Here is a 24,852-nt window from a genome sequence, read left to right as displayed (position 1 = left end):
AAATGCGGGGTTTCAGACAAAGTTGGAGGTTTGCAGGGCATAGTAGGTAAGAAAATGGTATGAAGTGCATGTGAAGCCCACCACCCTAGAGTCCACCAAATTTTTAGTTTTCAGAAGTGCCTGAGTCTGGTAGGTTTTTCCAGGTGGCAGCGTACCCAAGTCATAAAAGTACAGCCGTTCACCATTGGAAGAGAAATGATATTAGGGGTTAGCCAAGCCCTCCTGGCCCATATGTCAAATCAACACCCAAGAGAGTCAAATGACCCCTTGCTTGCCAATTGGAGGAGATTCTTTAGTCTGCTGGGGGGGAGGGCAGAAAGGCTGTTGCCCCCTTCATTTGGAGTGGGGGCATAACCATGCCAACTCCTCTATTTTTATTTATCCTGTGGTGTCTAGTGGGCTGTCTGTCACCCCAGGGGGCCAGAAAGGCTGAATCCCCATTTATATGGGGTGGGGGAATGGCCATGCCCATGAGCGCAGCCCCCACTCCTCTGTTTTAAAAAAATATATATTATTCCCTGGTGTCTATTGGGCTTTCTCCCCCGCCTGGGACAGGTAAGGGGGAGAGGGGAAATTACTCTATCTGCTCCCCAGGGAGGGCAGAAAGACTTTGGTACCCATTTATGTGGAGTAATAACCCCCAGTGTGCCCACCAGGGGGCAGAAAGACTGTGAGGGTCATTCTGACCCTGGCGGCCGGTGGCCGCCAGGGCCACCGACCACGGGAGCACCGCCAACAGGCTGGCGGTGCTCCAATGAGCATTCTGACCGCGGCGGTTCAGCCGCGGTCAGAAGCGGAAAGTCAGCGGTCTCCCGCTGACTTTCCGCTGCTCTTTGGAATCCTCCATGGCTGCGGAGCGCGCTCCGCAGCCATGAGGATTCTGACCCCCCCTACCGCCATCCAGTTCATGGCGGGAAAGCCGCCATGAACAGGATGGCGGTAGGGGGGGTCGTGGGGCCCCTGGGGGCCCCTGCCGTGCCCATGCCAATGGCATGGGCACGGCAGGGGCCCCCGTAAGAGGGCCCCGAAAAGTATTTCAGTGTCTGCCTTGCAGACACTGAAATACGCGACGGGTGCCACTGCACCCGTCGCACCTTCCCACTCCGCCGGCTCGATTACGAGCCGGCATCCTCGTGGGAAGGTCGTTTTCCCCTGGGCTGGCGGGCGGTTTTACTGGAACCGCCCGCCAGCCCAGGGGAAAACTCGTAATACCCGCCGCGGTCTTTTGACCGCGGCGCGGTAATTTGGAGGGCGGGATCCTGGTGGGCGGCCTCCGCCGCCCGCCAGGGTCATAATGAGGCCCTGTGTCTATCTTTAGGGTGGGGGCATTGCTGTGCCTGTTCTGGGAAGCCCTCACCCCTAGGCCTTTCTAAAAAAAATAATCCCTGATGCCTAGTGGGCTTTCTGCTCCCTGGGGGGGGGCATAAACAGTGTGCCTACTTTTGTGGGTGGGGCATTGCCTTGCCTATTCTGGACAGCCCCCAAGCCTCTTTTATTAAAAAGAAATCCTGATGTCTAGTGAGATTTCTGCCCCTGGGGGTAGATTGGGGGTAATAACCCCAATCTGCCCCTGGGTGGGGGGGGGCGGGAAGACTGTTCCTATTTTTGGTGGTGGATGGGGGCATTGCCTTGCCCATTCAGGGCTGCCCCCACCCTTTACTAAATTTTTAAAAAAAGTCCCTGATGGGTAGTGGGCTTTCTGCCCCCTGGGGGGCAGATTAGGGCAATTGCCCCCATCTGCCACCCATGGAGGCAGAAAGACTACATAATATAAAAAATATTAAGGGGGGAACAAAAGCTCTTGCCTAAGGGGCCACTCACCCCTCCCTGTGTCCTAGTGCAGTGGATCCCTGCTTGGGGATCACTCTCCTGAGGAGATCCCCAAGCAGGAATCCACTAGAAGAAGGGAACTTTGGAAAGGAGAGATTATCCTCTTTCCAACAGTACCTCTCCTTTTGAAATCAGTGCTCAGGGCCCTGAGATATGCCGCCGAGCACTTAAGTAAATGAAAGCAAATGAGCGGATCAGCTGCTTTTACTTTCATTTTACCTGTAATGATGTTGGGGCGCACAGGGCATCGATCATCATCACAGGGTGGGGATATTTTTAGCCTTGGTTGCAGGGGAAGCTCTTCTGCAGCAACCAAGGCTAAAAATATCCAAATGAAATGGGATTTATACGGACCTAGCGCCTCAGGAGCGTCACGTTTTGTGACTCTCCTGTGGCGCTTAGCACGCGCCGTATTCACAAGGTGGCGTTAAGCCATTTAACACCATCCTGTAAGTACAGCCCCTTCCCACCATGCACTGTGCGTGGAAGGGGCGTGCAATGGGTGTTGCTGTGGGTGTGCCACAGCAACACCCATTGCATTTTGACGCTGCCTCAGATTTATGAAATCACGTAAACCTGAGGCAGCGCTAAAATCTAACGCCACCCCCAGGGGTGATGTTAGCAGGGCGCAACGAGGAGGAATACTTTTATTCCTCCTCATTTTTTTGTTTTTCTGCAGCAGAATGCAGCACGCATAGAAAAAGCAAAATGCCAGAAATTATTGTTTATGTGCCAGAAGGTGTCACTTCCTACACATAAACGAACATTTGGACATGACGCTTTGGCACTTCTGTGTGTGCTGCATTGTGCCAAAGCGCCATTAGTGATTGTTTATGTGCAGGAAGGGACACCTTCCCACACATAAACAATCACACCCCTCAACGCAGATATCCTTGCATGATGGTGCAAGGATTCCTGCGCTGGCAGCTAAATGTAGCACCAACGCAGCGGGAAACACATGGGTGCACCATATTCACTTAAATACAGTGCATCCCTGCATTTCTATAGTAACGCAGCGCTGGCAATTATGGCGCAGCACTGCGCTGCACCACTTTTCAATAAAACGGGCCCTAAATGTGCCATGAGCCGAGAGCCATCCAACACACATGAGCACTGTGGCGTCTGACAGCTCCCGGCCATTTGACGCACACAAAGGATTAATTGACAGCATCAATATTTAAGACACTAGTGCCTCAGCCAATAAGGGAGACAACCCTAAAGTCCTACCTCCCTTGGCCATCTTTAAATTCTATAGCACGAGGGATGAAATTTGACTATGCGTCACTGGGGAGGTAGTGTTTTCAATGGAATTTATGAAAGATGCCAATCATGAGACTGGCAGTTCTAGGTAAATACCTGTTTAAGGCCACTTCTGGCAATTCCGAGTGGACTGTGGGAACCTTTACGCATGCTCTATGCCCAGTTCCTTTACCACCTGCTGGGTGCAGGGTATGGTCTTCCACTGTGGCTGATGCTCTGTACTTGTAAGTCATAGTGGTCTTTGAGAGAAATACCTCAGAATGTACCTAATATGCTGGTATAAAATATTCACCAGGTCAGTGATATTTTTATTGGAAAAGTACCCCCCAGTATAGTGGCCTTGTCCCAAATGTGATTCCTCCTTTTCTGCTTCCTTGGCAAACTGAGATACGCTCCCTCAGAGCTATTGCAAAATGAGTGTGCATCCTCATTTATGGTCACTGCCTTTTTTCAAAATGTATTTGTCCATGATTTTGTCCTCCATGGTGACTGCTCCAGTACCCCACTTCTTTCTGGGGGCAAACTATAAGGAATACATGCCTATCCACTCCATTCTTAGAGATTTATCGACGGAAGGGAAATTATGTGGTCCAAAGGGCTTAGCACACTTGTCCAGTCAGGGCTTCTTGGAGTTGCAGCTAGAATTTCGTTTTAGAATTTATGGGGTGTTTCTATAGCTTTTTGCACCTCCGAGATTTGACTCACTGAGAAATGTAGTGTTCTAGGACAGCAAGGATTTCTAGTGCCGGTTAGAAGGAAGAGAATCTCTCTATGTATTGGGCAATTGAAGCCAACTCTGTCAGATGGTTTGAAGATATGATGACACAACGGGGGCAAGAGAAAATAACAGTAAACGATGCAGAAATAAACAGTTGACGGCTCCTCCGTTTGGGTGGTGGAGTGTTGCCAGCAGCAGCAGCTGCAAAACCTTTTAAAGAAAACTATGTTTATTATTGTTTTCTTTGAAAGGGGTGGGGCCACGGGGGTGACGTGCACTGAGGGGGGGTGCTTAGCACTCCCCCTTAACAGCACATGTGTCTTTGGCCGGCTGTCTCGGGCCGGCCAAACACTCATGTGCTGTAGGCTCACCCCAGCCCAGCAGCCTGCACAGGCTCCCAGCCAATCCTGACGCTGCTCTGAGCAGCATCAGGATTGGCCCAGGGCAGGCTGGGAGCCTGTGCCTGCAGCGAGGAGGGTCGAGGGACAGGGGAGCTGCGAAGGAGGTAAGTGATTTAAAAAAAAAAAGTAAGTTAAATCTTTATTCCCTCACTCCCTCCCTCCCATCCCCCACCCCCACCACACCTCCCTGCCCCTTCCGCGGCCTGCGTGCCTCTACTGCAGTTATGTACTAAAGTGCAAACTGTATTAAGCGGATCTAAGGTTCACTGTTCAGTATACTCTGTTGTATTTTGGTTATACCATATGTCTGCCAGCTGCAGCAATGGGTCCCTGAGGTTAATAAAACTGTCAAACATGAGAAAAACAAGTGGGAAATGATGATACTTGATGTATGACTGCAAGGTAATGCAGGGGCTTCGAAGAGGAATTGAATGTTTTGTTAAAAAGGGCTTGGGTGTGATTCCCCTGGTACAATCAACATAAATGGGAATTCACCAAGACCTTAAAATAAGATGGAATGAAACCAACCATAATTTATTTCTTGAGACACTTTTCGCTCGTCGAACAATTTGATTCAAGTGGAAAGATCCAAAACATTGACTTTTAGTGACCCTTTTCAAGAAAGTAAAACTATTGATATCTCCCGTAAATGGGGCTGTGGCAGAGAATGGAGTGATTGTAGGTGAGAAGGGTTGGAACAAGCAGAGAAATTGGAAAATTGAAAGTGGTGAGGAACAGAAGGGCGAGTAACCAAATAATTGTGATGCTTTCCCAATCTTCAGTTAAGCAGTTGATGACGTAACACTTCGATATATGTAGCAACCAATTTGTGTGCAGTTCTGAATCTAGTAAAACTGTGGCGAAGGTATTCCCTCTACCTCAAAGACGGATTTGTGGTGCCACTGCCCTGTGTATTGGTACCTCGAAAAATAAAACAAATGTTTTTTGCTGAAATTTTGTATCGACGAATAATTGATAATTTACCATCTATAATCTCTGATATCTGTGGCTTGAGGTTAGATGTGAAATATATTGGCTTGGTCATTCTCGTTTACACAGAATTCAGCCAGGCAAATGCACGTCCAGCTCCTCCAGATACTGTAGACGAAGATGAATATCTCACAGACGAAGACATTGTATCCAGAAGTCAATTTGCAGAGAGCTGGCTTTGGCAAATTTTTGATTTGCCTTCAGAGACCAATCACGATGGGTAATGCGCTTTGACTTTCTAATGAAAAGCACAGAAAACATTGGGCATATATATCAGAGTTCACAGCTAGAGCTAAGTCAATTTAATTTTGCCTAAACTTGAATCAGACATTGAATTCTTGATTAAACATCAGTTCTGTATGGAGACGGTTCAAATTCAGTCAGTAATGTTGGCCTAACAATTGAATAAACATTGACAGGGTTCGTTAAACTTGCCTCTCAGTTGCCTGAGTAGGTGTGAGAGATTGACATGGATGTGTAGCTTTCTTGAAAAAATCCCATCCAAGGTCACCCACTTTGCACTGACTTCCAGTTTCTTGTTATTGCTCTTAGTGCTGAGTCTGTAAATATGTCAACACGTCCTATTATCTGCTAGAGTGTGGATTTAAGGCCTTGAGAGTTTTAGACTTCCATAGAAAGGATTTTGCGCCACAGTAACGTAATTTATTTTGACGTTAATGTGCCCACTCTGTGCTGCGCCACTTTCCATATATCTGCCCCTCAGTCTATTGTCTATTACCTAGAAACTACTGGCTGCAATTCCATAATCATTGCCCTCCTGGCCACCCCCCTCTCAAGACGAACCTGAATTCTTATTTTAAGTTTTCTTTGCAGGACCCTTCGTGGTCTTGAAAGTTCATATGATTTTGTTAGATCTGCATATCACTTTCACTGGTTAGAAGAAATTGTAAGAGTACATATTACCAATCTAAATTCATTTGAAAGATAGTTCTTCCAATGCACCCAGACAGCTTCATTTAGCAATAGGACTCAATTTTATCCATTTTTTGAAACTTGGAGGTTTGGAACTATGTCAGAATTTCTGTTTTAGGTGTTCTATATTTGCTCCTCATGTGTTGACTTGGAACTCAGAAATTAGTTGCTAAAAAAAGTATTACATCGATAAATAAAGGATGTGTTCTTTTATCACAGTGTATTAAAAAACGATGTGCGGCTAAAGAGGGGGCACTTGGAAAGCAATCTGAAAATTTTGCTTGATCTGTTTCCAGGCTTTCTTCCATCGAGTTGAACCCTTATTTACAGGACTCTATCACGACGTGGGAGGTGCTGGCGATAGGCTTCTCACAAGCAAAAGGTGAGAACAACATAAACTTCTATGCTAATTTATCACAGATTTTAGGCTACACACATCAGGAAACTCCTGATGAGGAAACCATTTGAGACCAGAGCACTTAATTCCTTGCAAGTGAGTTTTCTGACAATGTGTGCAGTAAAAAAGGCAACTCAAGAAAGAGCTATGCTTAGCAATGTGCTCAAACATGTCACAAAACTGGGATGAGTTCATGACATAATGAATAACCAATCAGAAAAAGATAGAGATTCTTCTTTTAAAATAAGTGGCACAAGTGAGTAAATCGAGATTAGATGTTATCTTTGTTGGACCCATGTTTGTGCCTGTCTGAGTGTTTGCAGAATGTCTCGGTGAGGTAATTGTAACGGCAGTGTTGCCCAGGCCCCAATAAGTACAGTCACTCTGTCAGTTAGTCAGTCCCTTCACTGGGCTTAAGAAGCATGCTTGCCTCTGTCGGGGAGTTCTACCTATTACTTCTTGTCTAGTATCCAGATACTTAGAGCTGTATTATTGAGCTATTGAGTAACAATTAGGGAATAGTAACTAAACTCTACTCCATGCAAATGCAGCACAGGGAAAATGCAGGAATGTGTTATATTCTTTTAAATATGGTGCAATCCAGCCCTTTCTCTATCATGCAGCACAGCACAGCAAGATGACTTGCTGCGCTGTGCGACTTTATTATAAATATGCCCCAAGTGCTTACTGGGGACTGCGGGATGGGTGGTGGTGTGCCCATGTATTATCAGTTCCCCTACTTTTTGTGAAAAGACAACAGCTCTGGGACGATTATTTCCCACAGCTGAAATGCTTCAGCTGAAGTTTAAGGTAGGGAGTCCCCTCTCCTGTGAAACCGAGGTAGGGGAAAAGACAGCTAAACCAGCCTACTTGCCCGTGTGCCTGCTGCCTGAAAGAAATATGAATGTGCACAACTAGTAAATCTGCAAATGGAAAGGATGCTTGTAAACTGGAATTGGCTTTTATTAATGGAATCCTTTGAAGATTCCTGATAATACAGATTTATTATTGTTGAGTGGTGTTGCAACGGCGTTACCAGATGAACTGTAAAAGTGTGTGCTTTGTAAGGACAGCTACAAAGTAAAATGCACTGTGTACAGTCTGACTATTACTAAAATCCATATTTTGGAAGCACATTTTATCCTAAAGCTTTTTGTGACATTTTCCACAGTGCATCTTATACTGTGTGTAATGCAAGTTCAGAATAATGACTTACATATTCACAGTGCTTTCTGTCACAGACAGGACCTCATAGCACTAACCATACACGTGTAACTTTTCTCCATTGCACCAACCAGTATTTAGATCAGTGGCTCTTTGGTTACAGACACAGACCTTTGCAGTGTTTTAACTAATAGAGGTTTCAAAATGGATACTGGTGCATTTCCCACTGATTAACTTAACTTGCACTTATTTTGTTTTAAGCTGTGCCCTATTTTATATGTAGTTACTTGAAGGTGAACGACAGAAAACGTTGCGGAATATTTTGTTTTGTTAGTCATGCCTTTCAACACTCGCTCACCCGCCCCTTTGCTTTGACCCTTATAGTGGCTGGTGCTATTAAATGTAACCACACTGAATACCAAGGCTCAGTAGTCCCGAATCCACCTCAGGACTCTTTAACTGCCAGACATTCTCTGTCTTTTTATCTCACTTGTGCAGGTTCCTGCTTTCTCCCTTGTTGATATTTTTGTTTTCTCTTCCTTCGTCTTTACCCACGATAAGGAAAAATAAGTACCGGTGGGCCCCACTGGCCCCAAGGATGAGTGCCAGTGGACCCCACCAGCAGCCTCAAAATAAGCACTGCATGTCACCTCGGAGTTCTCTGTCCCTTAAACACAAAGGGGGTTATTACAACTTTGGAAGAGGTGTTAATCCGTCCCAAAAGTGACGGTAAAGTGACGGATATACCACCAGCCGTATTACGAGTCCATTATATCCTATGGAACTCGTAATACGGCTGGTGGTATATCCGTCACTTTACTGTCACTTTTGGAACGGATTAACACCTCCTCCAAAGTTGTAGTAACCCCCAAAGTCATCTTCAGCCAGATTCTTCTGTTTGGTCTCTGAAATTCTCAGTGAGTTGTGATATCTCATAGCGCTTTGGTGGTGGTACCGTACCCCATGTCCATCTTCCCTATTGAGGTATCCAGAGCAAAACTTTCACTGACCAGCCCCGTGCTGCACAGTGTTCAGGAGTTTATGGGCTGCCTGGATAGGTTGCATCATTGACTTAGAAAGTACACATATGTAGAAGTTATGCTTGTGTTCATTCTTTGATTTTTCCCTTATTATAGCGGTTTGTAATTAGGGAACATTTACTGCATATTGATGGGTTGTGTATAATTTATTCATCACAACTCGGAAGTAGTAAAAGATCTCCTTTGTTGATCTTTATATCAATGTGTTTAGCAAGCTTTTCTTTCTGAGGACATGATCTGATACATATTCTCTGCTTGCCCAGGCATTTGTGTGGCTGATCCCTTTGAAATCACTGTCAGGAAGCCGTTCTTCATCGATATCCGGCTGCCCTACTCTGTGGTCCGAAATGAGCAGGTGGAAATTCGGGCAGTGCTTCACAACTACATAGAAACTGACATCAACGTACGTGAGTTACCAACATCTGCTCTCTGTGAGCTGCCTCAAAATGTCAAAGGAGAAGTCAAAAAGAGTGGGGGTGGGGGGTGCTGAGTGAGGCACTGAATGGGCCAGATCAGGGACTCAGGACTTTATTTAGAGCTTGGCAAACATGACACTCCATCACAAATGTCACAGATGTCCCGTCCACCCTACTACAAGTGAATTACAGCCTATGACACTTGTGATATGGCGAAGTGAATGTCAGTTATGTTTTGATGGAGTATCTCACCCCCAAACACTGAATAAGGCCTTTGGGAAGCTTCTGAGTGAGGGCTCTTTGCAAAGTATCTGGGGCTTTGTGTTCCCAAGTGTTGCAGGGTCATGAATGTTGCCAGGAAACCATGACTAACTAATGAAAACTCATATTTATTTCGCTTATTGAAACTTGGTATTTGGCCCTCTGCTGTGGCATCAGCCTCCTTAATGAAAACTCACCCACCCAAACTCTATAAAATCTGGAATATGAACTGTAACCTATAGAGTCCGTTATTTACTATAAGGCTGGGTGGCTCTGGACAGCTATGGTAAGGGGGTCTTGGTAGGTTACAGGAGACAAGTACAGAGGGTGCAAAAACTTGAGGATGGAGAGAGCCTGTCAGACAGAGTTGTAGACTGTAGGAGCGTCCCTGAGGTCCTTTGAAGGGGACAAGGCTCTTGTGAAAGGAAGAAAGGAGACAGACGCCTCTTTGTAGTGCAGAGCATTAACAATTCTATGCAATAAAGTATTTTTTTCTTTTCAAAAGTAAAAGCACTGATTGGCCAATAATTTACTAAATGGCATTAAGTGCATGACTGACTTTTTAAGTGCCCAACCCACATTGCGACATTGAAGGGGCCTTGGACAGCTCTGCAGTCACTGTCTTGAGAATCAAGTGATGAAAAGTGACAGGATGGGTACAATGGGACCCCACCGGAAAACGACTTCAAAAAATGCAATTGAGGTCCAGTAACCCTTTGAATTCCTTAAACCAGTCCTTGCCGACTGAATCAGACCGTAGGTTAGGGGGTGAGCTGTTGGCTGTGACTGGACGAGAGGAAGGGATACATGAGGGACTGTGTGCAAGTGAGTAATGGACTAAGGGTAAGAGTGTGGAACAGGTGGGATATATAGGTAAAGGGCTGAGTGGGGAACTAAATGTTGGAAAGAAATAGAAATGAGCAGTAGAAGTAAGCAGGGGTATGAGTGGGATCATTAATTAATGGAGCTCAAAACGCTATGTGCACATGAAATCGTTTTCTGCATTGCACAAAACACCTAACTTAGAAGCCATAGCCATGCTTCAAAAGCTCTTTATCTTTACCAGGTACGTGTAGAGCTGCTGTATAATGAGGACATCTGTAGTTCTTCAAGCCTCGAGAAGAGATTCCAGCAGTATGTCGATATCAAAGCTGAATCGTCTCACGTCATCCCCTTTGTGATCGTTCCCCTTAAGATCGGAGAGTTGGAAATTGAAGTGAAGGCTGCTGGTGTATCTTTTGGTGATGGTGTGAGGAAGAAGCTAAGGGTTGTAGTAAGTAAAATGATTGTAAACACATATTTCCCAAACAGACTTCATTTTAAGGCTCTATGAGTACATCCCAGATCACTCCACTGACGCCCTGCATCTTTTTCACAATTTTCATCAATGATGTATGCACCACAAAAAAGGCAGAAATAATCTGCTAGTGTTTCAACTGTCTCATCACTAGCGGTTAACAAAGTTTGCATTTTTTCTCTGTTTAACTTTACCTTCACCCGGGCAAGGTTTTTTTTGCCAATTTTCATCCTAAGCGAACCCACACATAATAGAAATCGGCTGCAAACTTTTGTTGGCAAATGTAGTTAACAGTGAGAAGAGAGTAAGGGGGTCATTCTGACCCCCGCGGGCGGCGGTAGCCGCCCGCCTGGCGGGAACCGCCAGATGACCGTACCGCGGTCAAAAGACCGCGGCGTTGATTATGACTTTCCCGCTGGGCGGGCGGGCGACCGCCAAAAGGCCGCCCGCCCGCCCAGCGGGAAAGCCACAGCAACGATGAAGCCGGCTCCGAATGGAGCCGGCGGAGTTGCTTTTGTGCGACGGGTGCAGTTGCACCCGTCGCGATTTTCTGTGTCTGCTATGCAGACACTGAAAATCAATGTGGGGCCCTGTTAGGGGGCCCCTGCAGTGCCCATGCCAGTGGCATGGGCACTGCAGGGGCCCCCAGGGGCCCCACGACACCCGTTCCCGCCAGCCAGGTTCTGGCGGTTAAAACCGCCAGAACCAGGCTGGCGGGAAGGGGGTCGGAATCCCCATGGCGGCGCTGCCTGCAGCGCCGCCATGGAGGATTCCTCAGGCCAGGGGAAAACCGGCGGGAAACCGCTGGTTTCCCTTTTCTGACCGCGGCTTTACCGCCGCGGTCAGAATTGGCCTGGATGCACCGCCAGCCTGTTGGCGGTGCATCCGCGGTCCCCGGCCCTGGCGGTCTATGACCGCCAGGGTCGGAATGACCCCCTAAGTTTGTTTCACTCTTCTGCAGGAGATGCAGAACAGGTACAGAACCATACGAACTCAGTTTGACACATGGAACGATATGGAATATGGCATTCTGAGATTTGTTTTTGTCAGTCTTCATCTATCATATTCTATTACACCAAGAACACTGGACTAACCCGGCCACCCCACTTTGCCTCCACCATCTATGTTTACCTTCAAGGTGCTCTATGCTAGTTTCCACAATTGGTGCACTGCCGAATACTTTTTTAAATTGATTTTTATTGGTTTTAGTTTTAAACCAGCACTCAGCACATAAATAAGTACAGATTACCAAATCACCATACTAAAAGAAGACACTGTTCAACATCAACAACTTAGAGCCTAAATTAAAGTTTGGCGGATGAGTTACTCTATCAGAAACGAGATTGGTATCCTCTCCGCTCTATTACAAGTGCATTAAATCTGATACCACTTGTATTAAGGTGGATTTGATATCCCTCACGTTTGAGGTGGAGTAACTTTCACACAAAATTTAAATCAGGCCCCTTTAGTCACTGGACAGGAAAATTCCATAACACTTCAACTGCGAACCACGCTAGCTACAGTATGAAACAGCTTAGCAAGCTAATCGCTAAACAATATCAGTTGGCAGGGAAGGGAGCAAGGCAACAAATCCATACTATTTAAATTGTACATGTAGCTAAGAGCAATGCTCCTGGATATGAATCGTGTGATTTGTGGCCATTTATAGTAACATACTGTTCTCGTCAAAAGCATCCGCTGCATGTTCGGCTTTCCTCCTGTTGTCTCTTAACATTTTGTCTTCCGCTGCTATTTATTTTCAGAGACCTCCACAGGTTGATCCCAGGTGGCAGTGCTGATCTCTAGTGAAGGGAATTTGCATCTTAGCCAACACCACATACAGATTTTGCAATTAGATTTTCCAGCCTTAAGCCTCGAGACACTTTCTGCCAAGCATCATTTGGATTTGCAGGCTTTTGTTTTGACCATGAGATCTAAAAATTAGTTTGGAGCCACTTTCGAAAACCATTGGAGAGAGGGGCAGGCCCCAATATTCAAAAGTATTTTTTGCTACCAAAAACTACCACAGCCCGGAAGGGAGTTCAAGTTGGAGAGCCACTACAACAGATTAATTTATGTCTTTCTAAGAAACTGGATTCTAACCCTAAAGTTGCTTCCAATGATTATTTATAGGGGTACTCATATGAATTTGTGTGATCTTAGTACAGAATCAAAACTTCCTATTACCATAGGAAAATATGAATATGCACTTGCATCCACACACATATGGCATACCTATATATGTAAAGACCGGCCATTGACTGTAAAGGAGTGTGTATTTACTATTCCACCTCCACACACACCTGGATACTGAGGTAGGTTATACAGAAATTAAAAGGATGTAGTGTGCACTTTGGGGCCCTCATTTACAAGGGCACTGTGCCACCGTAACATCACTTTTACCGACGTTCCGATGGCACAATGCCTTGCCCCATATTTGCAAGCATGACGGTGTGAAAGAGGCGTGCAATGGGTGTTGCTGTGGGCGTTCCACTGCAACACCCATTGCATTTTTATGCTGTCCAAGATACACAAGGATTCGTAAACTTGAAGCAGCGCTAAAAACTAACGCCACCCAAGGGGTGGCATTAGCATGGTGCAACAATGAGAAATACTTTTATTTCTCCTCGTTTTTGCTTTCCCTATGTGTGCTTCATTCTGCAGCACACATAGGAAGAACAAAACGCCATTAATGATTGTGAATGTGCAGGAAGGACAGCGAGGAACAGAATTGACAATGCCAGGCAGATGCAGGGCATTGTGGGTGCATTCTGTCTGTCAGGCTTAAAAGAGCAGCATCACAATGAACATACAAAGCCCCTTTCTGACGTCCTTCTTAGTTTAAAGAGCGAATTATGTAATTAATACTATAGTATTGAAGTTTTCCAGGATTCACTTTCACCTCCGGTATTATCCCAACAGTTAGGAGTGATGATGATGATTTTATGATGGGTAATAATTCTTGAAATGGATCTATTTTACTAAGACTGAAGCTTGAATAAAGGTCTAAATGAGAATTTTCCATATCTGTGGATGGCCAAATGTTTCCATTTAGACTTGCTGGAGGAGAACAGAACATCAACACTCGTGTCTGTGTCCATAGATTTATTTTCGTATGATATGTATAACTCCTTATGTTTCCTCTGCAGCCAGAAGGAATGAGAATCTTGAAAAATGTAAAGAGTGTTATCTTGGATCCCGAGAGCAGTGGAGCAGGTATAGTGCACTGATCAACAATGGTTTTGCTATGCTATCTGAATTTGTACAGCGAGTGCATTTCCACCACCTGAATGATTACTTATTTATGTATTTATTTAGTTGTCATTTACATACCACAGCCTGGAAGTTATCCTTCTGATGGTGCTTTGCATTAACACATTTCAGAAATGCAACAGGGATCACAACATAACAAATAGCATCACAAGCAGTCATACCTGAGCATAATAAGCACTCCACAAGCAAGTGATTATAGAAGTATATTATAACAGTTCAAAGATGAGGCATCACAGAAGTCCATTCTGAGGAGGTGCAGCACAGAAGAAAGGTTTCTATGCTGCAGAGCCTATGAATTTGCGAGATTCGAGGATAACGTTTTTGTGACTTCTTAGGTCTGTTTAGTTGCTGGAGATAGTGAAAAGACCTGCACGATATGGCAGGGAGTTTTTATGGCTGGCTTTATGAGCAAAGCAGCAGATTTTGAATTTGATTCTTGATGAAATAGGCAACCACTGCAGAATGCAATGTAGAGGTGTGAAATGGTTGAATTTGCTTGCATCATGGACTAACCTAGCAGTCAAATGTAGTATCACTATCAATGGTGCTGCCAGAAAATGGACATCTGTTTTTAGAGTATCTAAGGCAGAGGTCTTAAAAATGTTTGATGCGGGACCCCCTCTCAAATATTTTTAGGTGTAAGGATTCCCTCCTGGTAAAAATTTCTACAACCTGGTATTCCTCATCATCGACAATCATAAACATCCCCAATTCCTGCGGCAAATCATTTTTACGATGAGGAAATAATATTAAACAGTGTTTAGAAAACCAAAGGTCAGCGAAGGCGAGGGCCTGGTCAAAGATGTGGCTAAAAACAAAGGTCCTCATTTATGAGGAATTGGTATAGGGCAGTGCTGCAAGTCTTCTTGCTACACTGCCCTACACAAATATAAAAGGGCAGGAATGGACTGTAATAGAGTGCATTCCTGTCCTTTCCCCCTGCGCTGGTGCACAAATTGCTATCTAGTGCCAACATAGGCAGAATTGTTTTTGAGCAGGAAGGGGGGCCGTCCTGCACAAAAACAATCCCGAGAGGCATTTTGCTCTTTCTATATGTGCTGCAGAATGCAACAGACATGGAAAGAGGAAAAAAACAGGGAGAAATAAAATATTTCTCCCCATTATGCCTGCTCTGTGGAGGCGTAAGGTTTTAGCATTGCTCCAGTTTACATGATTTTGTAAATCTGGGGTAATGTCAAAATCCATGGGTCTTGGGTGGGAACATCCACCACAATGCCCTTGGAACGCTTCATTGATGCAAAGTAAGGTAACGCGGTGGCTTGCTCTGGTTTGCCTTACTCCATATGCATGAGGACACACAAAGCCATGCAGGATGGCTTTGCGTTGCCTCATAGGTTTGATTGAGAGACTTGTACCGCTGGAGTATCAAAAAAAGTGATGCTGCGTCTGCGCAAGCCTCTCATTAATAAGCCCCAGTATATTCTGTACGTTTTTTTTAGGTCTTCCTCCGTCAGGTAGCTACATATAAAATAACAGCCAGCTTAAATGAAAAATAAATAAAAGAAAGTTGTTGCTCATTGGGAAATGCACTGTAGTGCATTATAAAACTTAAATTAGTTAATGCACAGCAGAGATTTGTGTGTAACTGGAGAGCAACAGAATTAAACCTTGCTTGGTGCAGTGGAGAATAGTGACTTGTGTATTTATAGTGCGCCGGGGTCACAGCCTGTCACAGAAAGTACAACTTTCCACTTGTATTAAGGTGGATTTGATATCCCTAGCATCTGTGATGGAGTAACTATCCTCACGTTTGTGATGGAGTAAGTGTGTATATTGAAGGCATTATTTTATACTTACATTACACTTCCTAAATGTAGATTTACGTAATAGCAGAGCACATGCAAAACCATTTTTTTAATAGTTGTCCCTTCAACAGCTCCACTTGACGTAAGCGCTATGAAAATACAATTACAATTAATAGCATACACTTAATAGTGCAGTTGTTAATTCTTTGCACTACCACTCAAAAAGAATAAGGGGCAGATTAGTGAAAACTGTGTGCAACATGCCCTTTTCTTTCCCCCTTAGCGCCCCCCAATGCCACCATGGTAGCACTGTGTTTAAAATACAGCGCACCATAGCGGTAGTTAGGGTGACTAGCGCCATACTTTTTTACAGGATTAGCATAAAAAATGATTACGCTAATCCTGCAAATCACCCAGAGGCCCATTGTATTCAATGGGATCCTCTGTTTAACGCCTGCACTTAACATGCGTTAAAAAATGCAGATAAAAATGACGCACAGGAATATCATAGATTCCTTTGCACCATTTTTATGGCCCCCCTAGTGCCGGAACTCCCCCCTTGCATACATTATGCCTGGCGCAGGCATAATGTGGGGCACAGGGTTACAAAGTGGCGCAATGCAAGCACTGCGCCACTTTGTAAATATGACACATCGTTTTTGGCCTCGTTGGGCCACATTTGCGTAAAGAAAATGATGCAAATGTGGCGCAAGGAGGCGCTACAGGCTTTTAAATATGCCCCTAAATGTTTATCGTCACAAAGCTTCGAGTGCTTGGGTCAATTAAAGCCAGTACTGGCTCCAAAGCATCCATTATATGTGCAGATTAGCTCGTAGCGCACATTTAATTCAGGAAGCAGGACCCCTGGCACGAAGGCGTCTTTAGCTGTCTGTGCAGCTTCCTTTCACAGCACAGGGGACTCCCTGACCAAAATTCAGCTGAAGCATCTTAACAATGGGATGAAGTGACGCTGGGAAATGTGCGCCCCCCTGCCCAGAATTCTCCAGATCCCCTGGGGGTCGCACCCCACAGATTGAAGACCTCTGATCTAAGGGGATAAGAGGATGAATTTTTCTCAGTGTACTGGAGAAGCAGGCTTTCAGCTTTCACCACATTGTTGATGTTTGAAACGTGTGTGGGCAAGTGAAGTGTAGCCAAAGGATTTGGCTATAGGGGTAAAGGTGGGTGCAAATCCATCCTATTTTAAACAGCCTTGGAGCTTCGGGTTGAATCTTCTTAGTTTGAAAGGAAAAGAAATACACATTTCTGGTCACTTAGGAACAGGAGATCCTATTTCATCCATATTTATACTTGAAACAGGCAGCTTCTTTGGTTAGCAATCTTCTCAGGTGAGGTTTTTAGATACAGCTTGGTGTCATTCGCATGTTGGTGAAGGGTGACCTCTAAGTTATGTAGGATCAGACGTATTGGCTCCAGATAGAGAGCAAATATTGTTGGCACTAATAAGTATCCTTTCGGGACTCCACATGTCATGATGGCCGTGGTGAAATTGTGATCTCTGGTATTTACCAATTGAGATCTCTTGGTTACGAAATTTTAGAAACAACTTAACACCTCGTCTCAGTAGCCCATGCAGTGTTTGAGTATTTGGAGGTGTCTTCTCTGGCCAATTGTATTGAAGGCTGTCGATAAATCTAATAGTGTAGTCAGCAAGAATCACCTTCGTCTAAGATGTAGAATACATCCTCAAGTGCCTTTAATGCTGCTGGTTCGATACAGAAGTCCAGTCTGACGCTAAACCGATGGTCTTCCAATAAATGTTGACAAATATGATAGTATTTTGCTGATTGGTGGCTATTTTCCCTACAGTTTTACAGAGCCAAGGAAGATTAGAGACTGGACGGAAGTTAGATGTTAAGGATGGATCGAGATTAGTTTTTTAAAGGGATTAGAGTAATTTCACCTGTCTTTAATGACAACAGGGAACTGACTTGGGTAAGAGATGCATTGATCAAATATTAAAAAGTGTCTTGGAAGATTAGAAACTTGATTATTTTACCTGGACTGGAGTCGATGAAATAGTTTGTAGCTTTAAGAATTTTGATGGACCTTTCTAGTTGTTCCGTTGTAATAAGGAAGAAGGGGTCACAATTATGAGTGGATTTAGGAGGAGGAACTGGAGGCATTAATGAATGTTAAGTTAAACTTGTTTTTCATTGGCTGAATTTTGTCTGTAAAGTATTCCAGCAATTATTTTAAATTTTCCTCTGTTAGCAGGAGGAGCTGCTGACTTGACTCGTTTCCTGCATAGAGAGATTTCTCAGGAACAATAATAAAGACATTGTGACATTATGGAGATTTTATTTGACAGACAATCACTGGGAATGTGGGGGAAACAGCATACACTGTTGATATTTTTTATATCCACAAAATGTTTACATTTTGGATTCCCACTGTCAGTATGAAAATCACGGGAAAAGGTGTTGTTTGTGGAAATCACATGACTGTCTGTTACGTATTCAGAAACCTGGTCAATTAATTTGGTATTGCCCTTAGATGGAAGGCAGATTGTGTGTTTATAAATAAAGTGGGTGATGGAGAGAGACAGAGAGATGTTGAAACATTTAAAGGTGTAACACGCTCGTGTTGGCTTGAGGCTACAGAAGATGAATTCCTTAATAAACCATTTCCTGTTTTATACTTTCTGCCCTCATAAGTGTGTAGTTTTACAGGACACGCAAGTCAATTATTTAGTTGGTGTGGTAATTTAACCAAGATTCTGTGATGATGATAGCATCAAGGTTACGAGAAACTTAATATTTCGGTGCAGAGAGCATCAGCTGATGTTGCGTTAAAGAGCACGCATGAAAGCATAGTGTAAGGTGTGGTGTGGGAGTGCGTTGGGTTGGGTTGGTGGGTGGATCAGCTTTAATGAGATTGTTATGATGTATGTGTCTTGAACTTGAGGATTTGCATTTCAGGCTATTGGTACTAAATGTTGGAATTAAGTGATGTTGTGACCGTAGGCACAATGTGAGGCTACTAGAGAGATGTGCAGCTAGTGTTTGAGAGTGGGAGAGATGGAGGTTAGACTGCGTGGGTTGAGCAGGATGAACAGGCCAACCAGAGAACTTGAGAGTTAGATGTGGAGGGGAAGCTTGGACTTAATGGCTTAATGACTGTAGGTTTAAAGTGTCCTGTTCATCTAATGGTTAAGGGGTTTGTATCACGCTAGAGACATTAGGGGGCATATTTGTAATGCCCTAGCGCCACCTTGTGCCACACTAACATCATTATTTTTTGCGTTAATGTGGCCCAACAACGCCAAAATCCCCGCGCTGTATTTACAGAGTGGTGCAATGCATGCATTGTGCCACTCGGTAACCCTTTGCACTACATTATGCCTGTGCCAGGCATAATGTATGCAAAGGGGGCCTTCCCCTGTTTGGAGAGCAGGAAAAATGGCGTAAGGAGAGCTATGAGATTTCCTTGCACCATTTTTTACGGCACTTTTAACGCCTGCTCAAGAGCAGGCGTTAAATCAGAGCTTCCATTCTTTAGAATGGGGCCCTATGTACTCTGCAGGAGTAGCACCAATATTTTGGCACTACTCCTGCAGAGTACATCAATAGCGTCACAAAAAATGACGCTATTGCCCCCTATCCTGTGCCATGGTGCGCCGTATTTTAAATACTGCGCACATATGGTGGCTGTAGAGGGGTGCTAGGGGGCACAGGGAAAATGGTGCTGCACTCGGTGCAGCTCCACATTCCATAAATCTGCCGCCAGGAGTCCACAGAATAGCAGAGGTGGAGGAATTAATACATTCCTGGTCGGCTGAGGTCACTTTGCTCAAATCGAATGTTGGTGGCACTCTAAAGTTTATTGTGCGAGAGTTTAGCTAGCAGGTGATGGAATAACACACAACATGCAACTCTGAGGGTAAAGAAGGTAACCAAAAGTTTACTACACTTTGTTTTGTTGGATTAGTGAGCCTTGTGGAGAATAGAAAACATAACATCCATTCAGCCACAAAATGGATTAACCATGACGAATATAGAGAGGACAGACAGGGATAAGATTAAGTAAACAACTGGAATTACAGGAAATCCCAGGAAAGAACACCAAAAACACGTGACTTTAGTTGAGAGTTAGATGAGTTACCACTGGAGAAGTACTGGTCACTAATATGAATTCAGAGATTGAACTGAAATAAACGTGTTAGGGGTAAAGGTTCAGAGGACTAGATTATATTGGTGTAGAAGGAGAAGGGTGCAAAAAGTGATGTGTAGCTGAAGTACCACATGATCAAATCTGCATAGGGTGAACATGCTATCTTTCAGTTGGCCAGTATGTGGCACAGAAAAGTGAGATACCAAACAAGGTTTTGTGGTTGGTGCATTAACCATTAGCTGCATTGTTAGAAATGGGGTCTCTAGTTGCCAGTGGTTTGCACCCTGTCCAAGTAGGGACCCTCACTCTAGTCAGGGTAAGGAAGTCACAGAGCTAAGATAACCCCTGATCACTCCCTTTGTAGATTTGCTCAATCAGTAAGGATTATCTCACAGGCAATGTGCAAAGTATTTGTACACACACACACACACAGTAACACAGTGAAAACACCACAAAAGTACTTGACACCAGTTTAGAAAAATAGCCAATATTTATCTGATTAAAAGAAGATCAAAATGACAAAAATCCAACTTAGACAAGTAAAGATACAAATGTTCAAAGATGAAATCTTAGTATAGTACTTAGAAAAACAATAGCTCCACCTGGGGCTTTCACAACGTCTTGACGGAGTTTTTCCCAATAGTCCGACACCACTCGCGAGGGAGTGCGGGCCAGTCATGGAGTTGCACGGACCCCAAGTACAGTACCTTGGAAAATGAGGTAACAAAGATGGTGCACAGAGTTGGGGAGGTGAGGCTTCGCTAGAGCCAGTGAAACGTCGGACCCTTACTGCTACTGGGGAGGTGAGGTGTTGGTTCCATACTGCTAGGCAGGGGAGGTGAGGCATCAATTCCTTATGGATGCAGGGGAGGTAATGAGGTGCCGGTGGTTGGTTCCTTAAGACAAGGTGGGTTCGATGAATCCAGTAGGTCAAGATGTGAGGCCTCGAATTCCCAGTGTTGTGATCACACCATGGGGCCACAGGTGCTGTATCGGAGACAGGTGTCACGGACATCAGTGGCACGGCACTCAGGACTCATGCTGTGGCGGGGCTTGGAGGTGCTGCGGTGGCATTGGGCCCCCCGGTGTGAGTTGCGGTCGTGGCACTCAGCAGTGAAAACAGCTTCGGCGCAAGCAGTGGCATGGATTCAGACAACGGCGCCGGTTCCGAAGTCGCTCTGGAGGCGATGTGCTTGGTTTCTTCTTGGTTGCACCCGGACTCACTCCCAAGGGCCCAGGAACTGGATTTGACACCACTTGGCAAGTCAGGACTCTCAGCAAGAGAGCTCAGGTGCTGACAGATGAAGTCTTTGATGTCCCTGAGACTTCTTAACAGGGGGAAAGCTCAGTCTAAGCCCTTGGAGAACCTTTGGAAGCAGGCTGTAGAAAGAAAAGTCCAGTCCTTTCATTCCCAGGACAGAAGCAGCAAGCAGCAGGCCAGCACAGCAAAGCAACAGGCAGAGTGGCAGTCCCTCCTACAGCATCTAGCCTTTATTCCTGGCAGAATGTCCTCAGTCCAGAAGGATTCTAACTTTTGGGTGTCAGAGTTCCAGTATTTATACCCATTTCTGCCTTTGAATTAGGTAAACGTCAAAGAAAAGTCTTTGTAGTGCATAAGGCCCTGCCTTTCCTACCGTGGTCCCAGACACTCTCCCAGGGGTTAGAGACTGCTTTGTGTAAGGACAGGCACAGCCCTATTCACATGCAAGTGTTAGCTCCTCCCACCACTCTAGCTCAGGAAGACCCTTCATGATATGCAGAGCCCACGTCAGCTCTCTTTGTGTGACTGTCTAGAATGAAGTCACAAACAGCTCAACTGTCATCCCGACCCAGTCCCAGACCCAGAGGCACAGAATGGTTAAGCAAGAAAATGCCCCCTTTCTAAAAGTGGGAAACCAACTTCACCAAAAGATATATTTTTAATTTTTTAGTACACTAAAAAGATATTTCAAGGCAATCCCCATGTCACCATATGGGAGAGATAGGCCTTGCAACAGTGAAAACCGAATTTAGCAGTATTTCATTATCAGAACATGTAAAACAGACCAGTACATGTCTTACCTTTTGAATACACTGCACCCTGCTCATCGGTCCGGCTTGGCCCTACCTTAGGGGTGACTTTCATGTAGTAAAAGGGAACGTTTGGGCCTGGCAAGTGCAATAGCAGTGTAAAACTGCCCACACATGCACTGTAATGGCAGGCCTGAGACATGTTTGAAGGGCTACTCATGTGGGTGGCACAACCAGTGCTGCAGGTCCACCAGTAGCATTTGATTTACAGGCCTGGGCACACCTGGTGCATTATACTAGGTACTTACTAGTAAATCAAATGTACCAATCATGAATAAACAATAACCAATACAATTTAGACAGAGAGCACCTGCACTTTAGCAGTGGTCAGCAGTGGTAAAGTGCCCAGAGTCATAAAGCTGGCAAAAAACGAAATCCAGCACAAGATCAAAAACAGTAGCTCGGAAGCCAAAAGACAGGGCAAGTCACGCCAAGAGCTGACAGGTCTAACAGACATAAATTGTGTGCAACTCAAAATAAAGCCATCATCTCTCAGGGAAATGATGTGGTGTAGTCCGTACAAGTTGGTGGTCCAGATTCATCAGTTAATCTGGTGATGAATGGTGATGCTTTATTTGAATTTTATGATAGCTTACTTTCAACAGAAGAGGTCTTTCAATTCAAGGCCTAAAACACAGGATTAAGCTAACATCTAAGCTTACAACAATTAGAACAGAAAGCACAGTAAATCAAAAAGTTTCATGACAGAGTAATGCTGACTTCATGTTGTTATTCAGTCATCGGTTCCTGTATAAATGGTCACAGGAAATTGAACCATTTCAGTAAGTGTCCATCCACCGCATAGGGTTCAATAGAGTCAAATGTCTCAAAGGACCATAACAATATTCTATCAGGCTTTCATTTGCTAAGAGAAGGTGAAATTGGGTGGTAGAATTGCCATGAAATTATAAATGTGGTGGTAGAAGTGTGACTGCAAGTGAAGATCCAATGGACAGATAGTCATGTAGGCAAAATGTCTAGGGGTGAGAGGCCTTGGTAAATTGTAATTAGGAGCTTAATTTGTGCTTTTTGTCTGTGCAACTGCTGGGATAAAAAGTCCTTTAGGTTTCACTCGAGTATGGATTCTGGTACATGCTGAAAGGGAAATTCAGCGATTCTTTGATGGAGATGGCTGTTATGAACGTGCGAGAAGTGAAGCAGTAGAAGGAATTTGGCTCAGGCATTAAGTTTAGGTTTATTTGCAATAAGGTCTAATAGATTAGAGATGAACTAGAGATGGTCCTTGGACTGGAGTCAATGTCCTTGTACCCTTGTAAGAAGTAGACAGGTATTTTAAGGAACATTACCTTTTTTGATGAAGATGGCAGTTGTTTAGGCCTTTAGAACTTAAGAAATGATGGAGCTCTGTGGAAACACTCTTTGTCTGGAGCCCAATTTCCCCTTAATCCTAGAGTGTCTGGCCACCATTTTCCTATGGTTCAGTGATTTACTCATTGACTAGTGTCATAATTATCTACTGTCATTGTGTATTGTCAGTGAAGATTTGGCAGTCCACTTTTTTTATTTAATAATCAATCTATTATGTAAAGGAAGGTATTCAATGTGTCTGTCCTTGTCGGGGGTATTTGTAGTGTATTATGTAAATAAGTGCACAACCAAACAAGTTTTCTCTAGACAAAAACCCAAAGTTGATTTTCTTCTCCTGAAAATCTAAAAAGATTCTTAAATAAAGAACCTCTGAAAACATTCTACCCTGTTCTTTTTTAAGCGCATGAATCAAATCCCTGTTGATTTCCAAATCTAAAGCTATGTGACAAGGGGTGCTTTAACATTCTTGATCAAACTGAGCTTGCTTTCTAGTTCTCAATTGCTTCACATTCTGAGGTGTGAGTGCACAGCACAATGATTAATGCATCATGGCAATCAAGGCACAAATGCACTCTGCAGTATTTTGTATGTTTGCATAACAATGTAGGGGTGTGCACAATTATTTGTCTGGCATCTTTGTGAAACTAAGTAAATGGCAGTGCACTTCAGTTTCAGTTCAGGGCACAGGTCCTAAAAAAAGAAGTGGTTGGACTAACCAATTTAGGCAGCATGCAAGTGACATCATGGAACTTGACATCACGGTGTGTGACATAGCACGTGCCATCACAGGAAGTGGCATCACAACTCATGACCTCACAGGAAGTGACATCATATCTTAAGAAGTCATATATATGTTTAGCAGACCATGATTAGCACATTTGAGCGCATTGCTACATTTAACAAATGAGATAACCCAAGTTGAAAGTGACATAACCCAAATGCAAAATCTGGGCCTCAACTTATACATGTATTTTCTTAAACTCTGCCACAGAGAAACTTGCAACAAGGAGAAACGTGGGAGTAAATCTGTTCTGCTTAATTGTTTGAAAAGTACGCATTTTAAAATATCTTATGAGGTTAAGGCACCTGCTGCAGATATTTCTGTGAACCAACTAAATCTCAGTGAATAATAATACTTGTCAGATATCTCTGGATGTTAACGATTTTCTGGAGTGATCTGTGTTTTTAGTCCCAGTTTTGAATCAAAGTAGCATGGAGGGTAAATATGTCTCCTGCAAAACACATCATGTAACACTCACATGACAGATTTTTATTTGATGTAAATAGGTACATTGGTTACTGCTTTTAACACAGAGATACTTTAAATTGTAATCCTTCTAATATAGAACAGTGAGCTTTAAGGGACATGTGACTACTGCACCTTGTAACCCTCAGTGTCTTATGTAATACATCCTGTACATTAATTTACACATATTTACTGTCAGTGTATAATGTGTATGTGTGATGTAAAGCACATTGACACCCTGCATTGGGATGAGTAACCCTAAAGTGATGTCAAATAAATAAAACATAATAGTAGTATTTAAATTGTTACTTGCGTAAATACTGGGAC

The 24,852-nt window shown here is 44.1% G+C and overlaps 1 protein-coding gene across 1 annotated transcript in view; it reads left to right on the top strand.

The window, feature by feature from the left end:
- Positions 1-24,852, top strand: part of LOC138293808 (venom factor-like) — a 473,276-nt gene that overhangs the window by 259,882 nt on the left and 188,542 nt on the right. Inside the window, exons 19-23 of the mRNA XM_069233135.1 lie at positions 5,269-5,419; positions 6,429-6,514; positions 8,997-9,136; positions 10,477-10,683; positions 13,857-13,923. Of these exons, the coding sequence (XP_069089236.1) occupies positions 5,269-5,419; positions 6,429-6,514; positions 8,997-9,136; positions 10,477-10,683; positions 13,857-13,923 (651 nt within the window). The remainder of the gene's footprint in view (positions 1-5,268; positions 5,420-6,428; positions 6,515-8,996; positions 9,137-10,476; positions 10,684-13,856; positions 13,924-24,852) is intronic.

Source organism: Pleurodeles waltl, chromosome 4_2 (assembly GCF_031143425.1).
Source record: "Pleurodeles waltl isolate 20211129_DDA chromosome 4_2, aPleWal1.hap1.20221129, whole genome shotgun sequence".
NCBI lineage: Eukaryota > Metazoa > Chordata > Amphibia > Caudata > Salamandridae > Pleurodeles > Pleurodeles waltl.
Note: the sequence above shows the minus strand (reverse complement) of the source record. Positions and strands in the feature narration are given on the sequence as shown.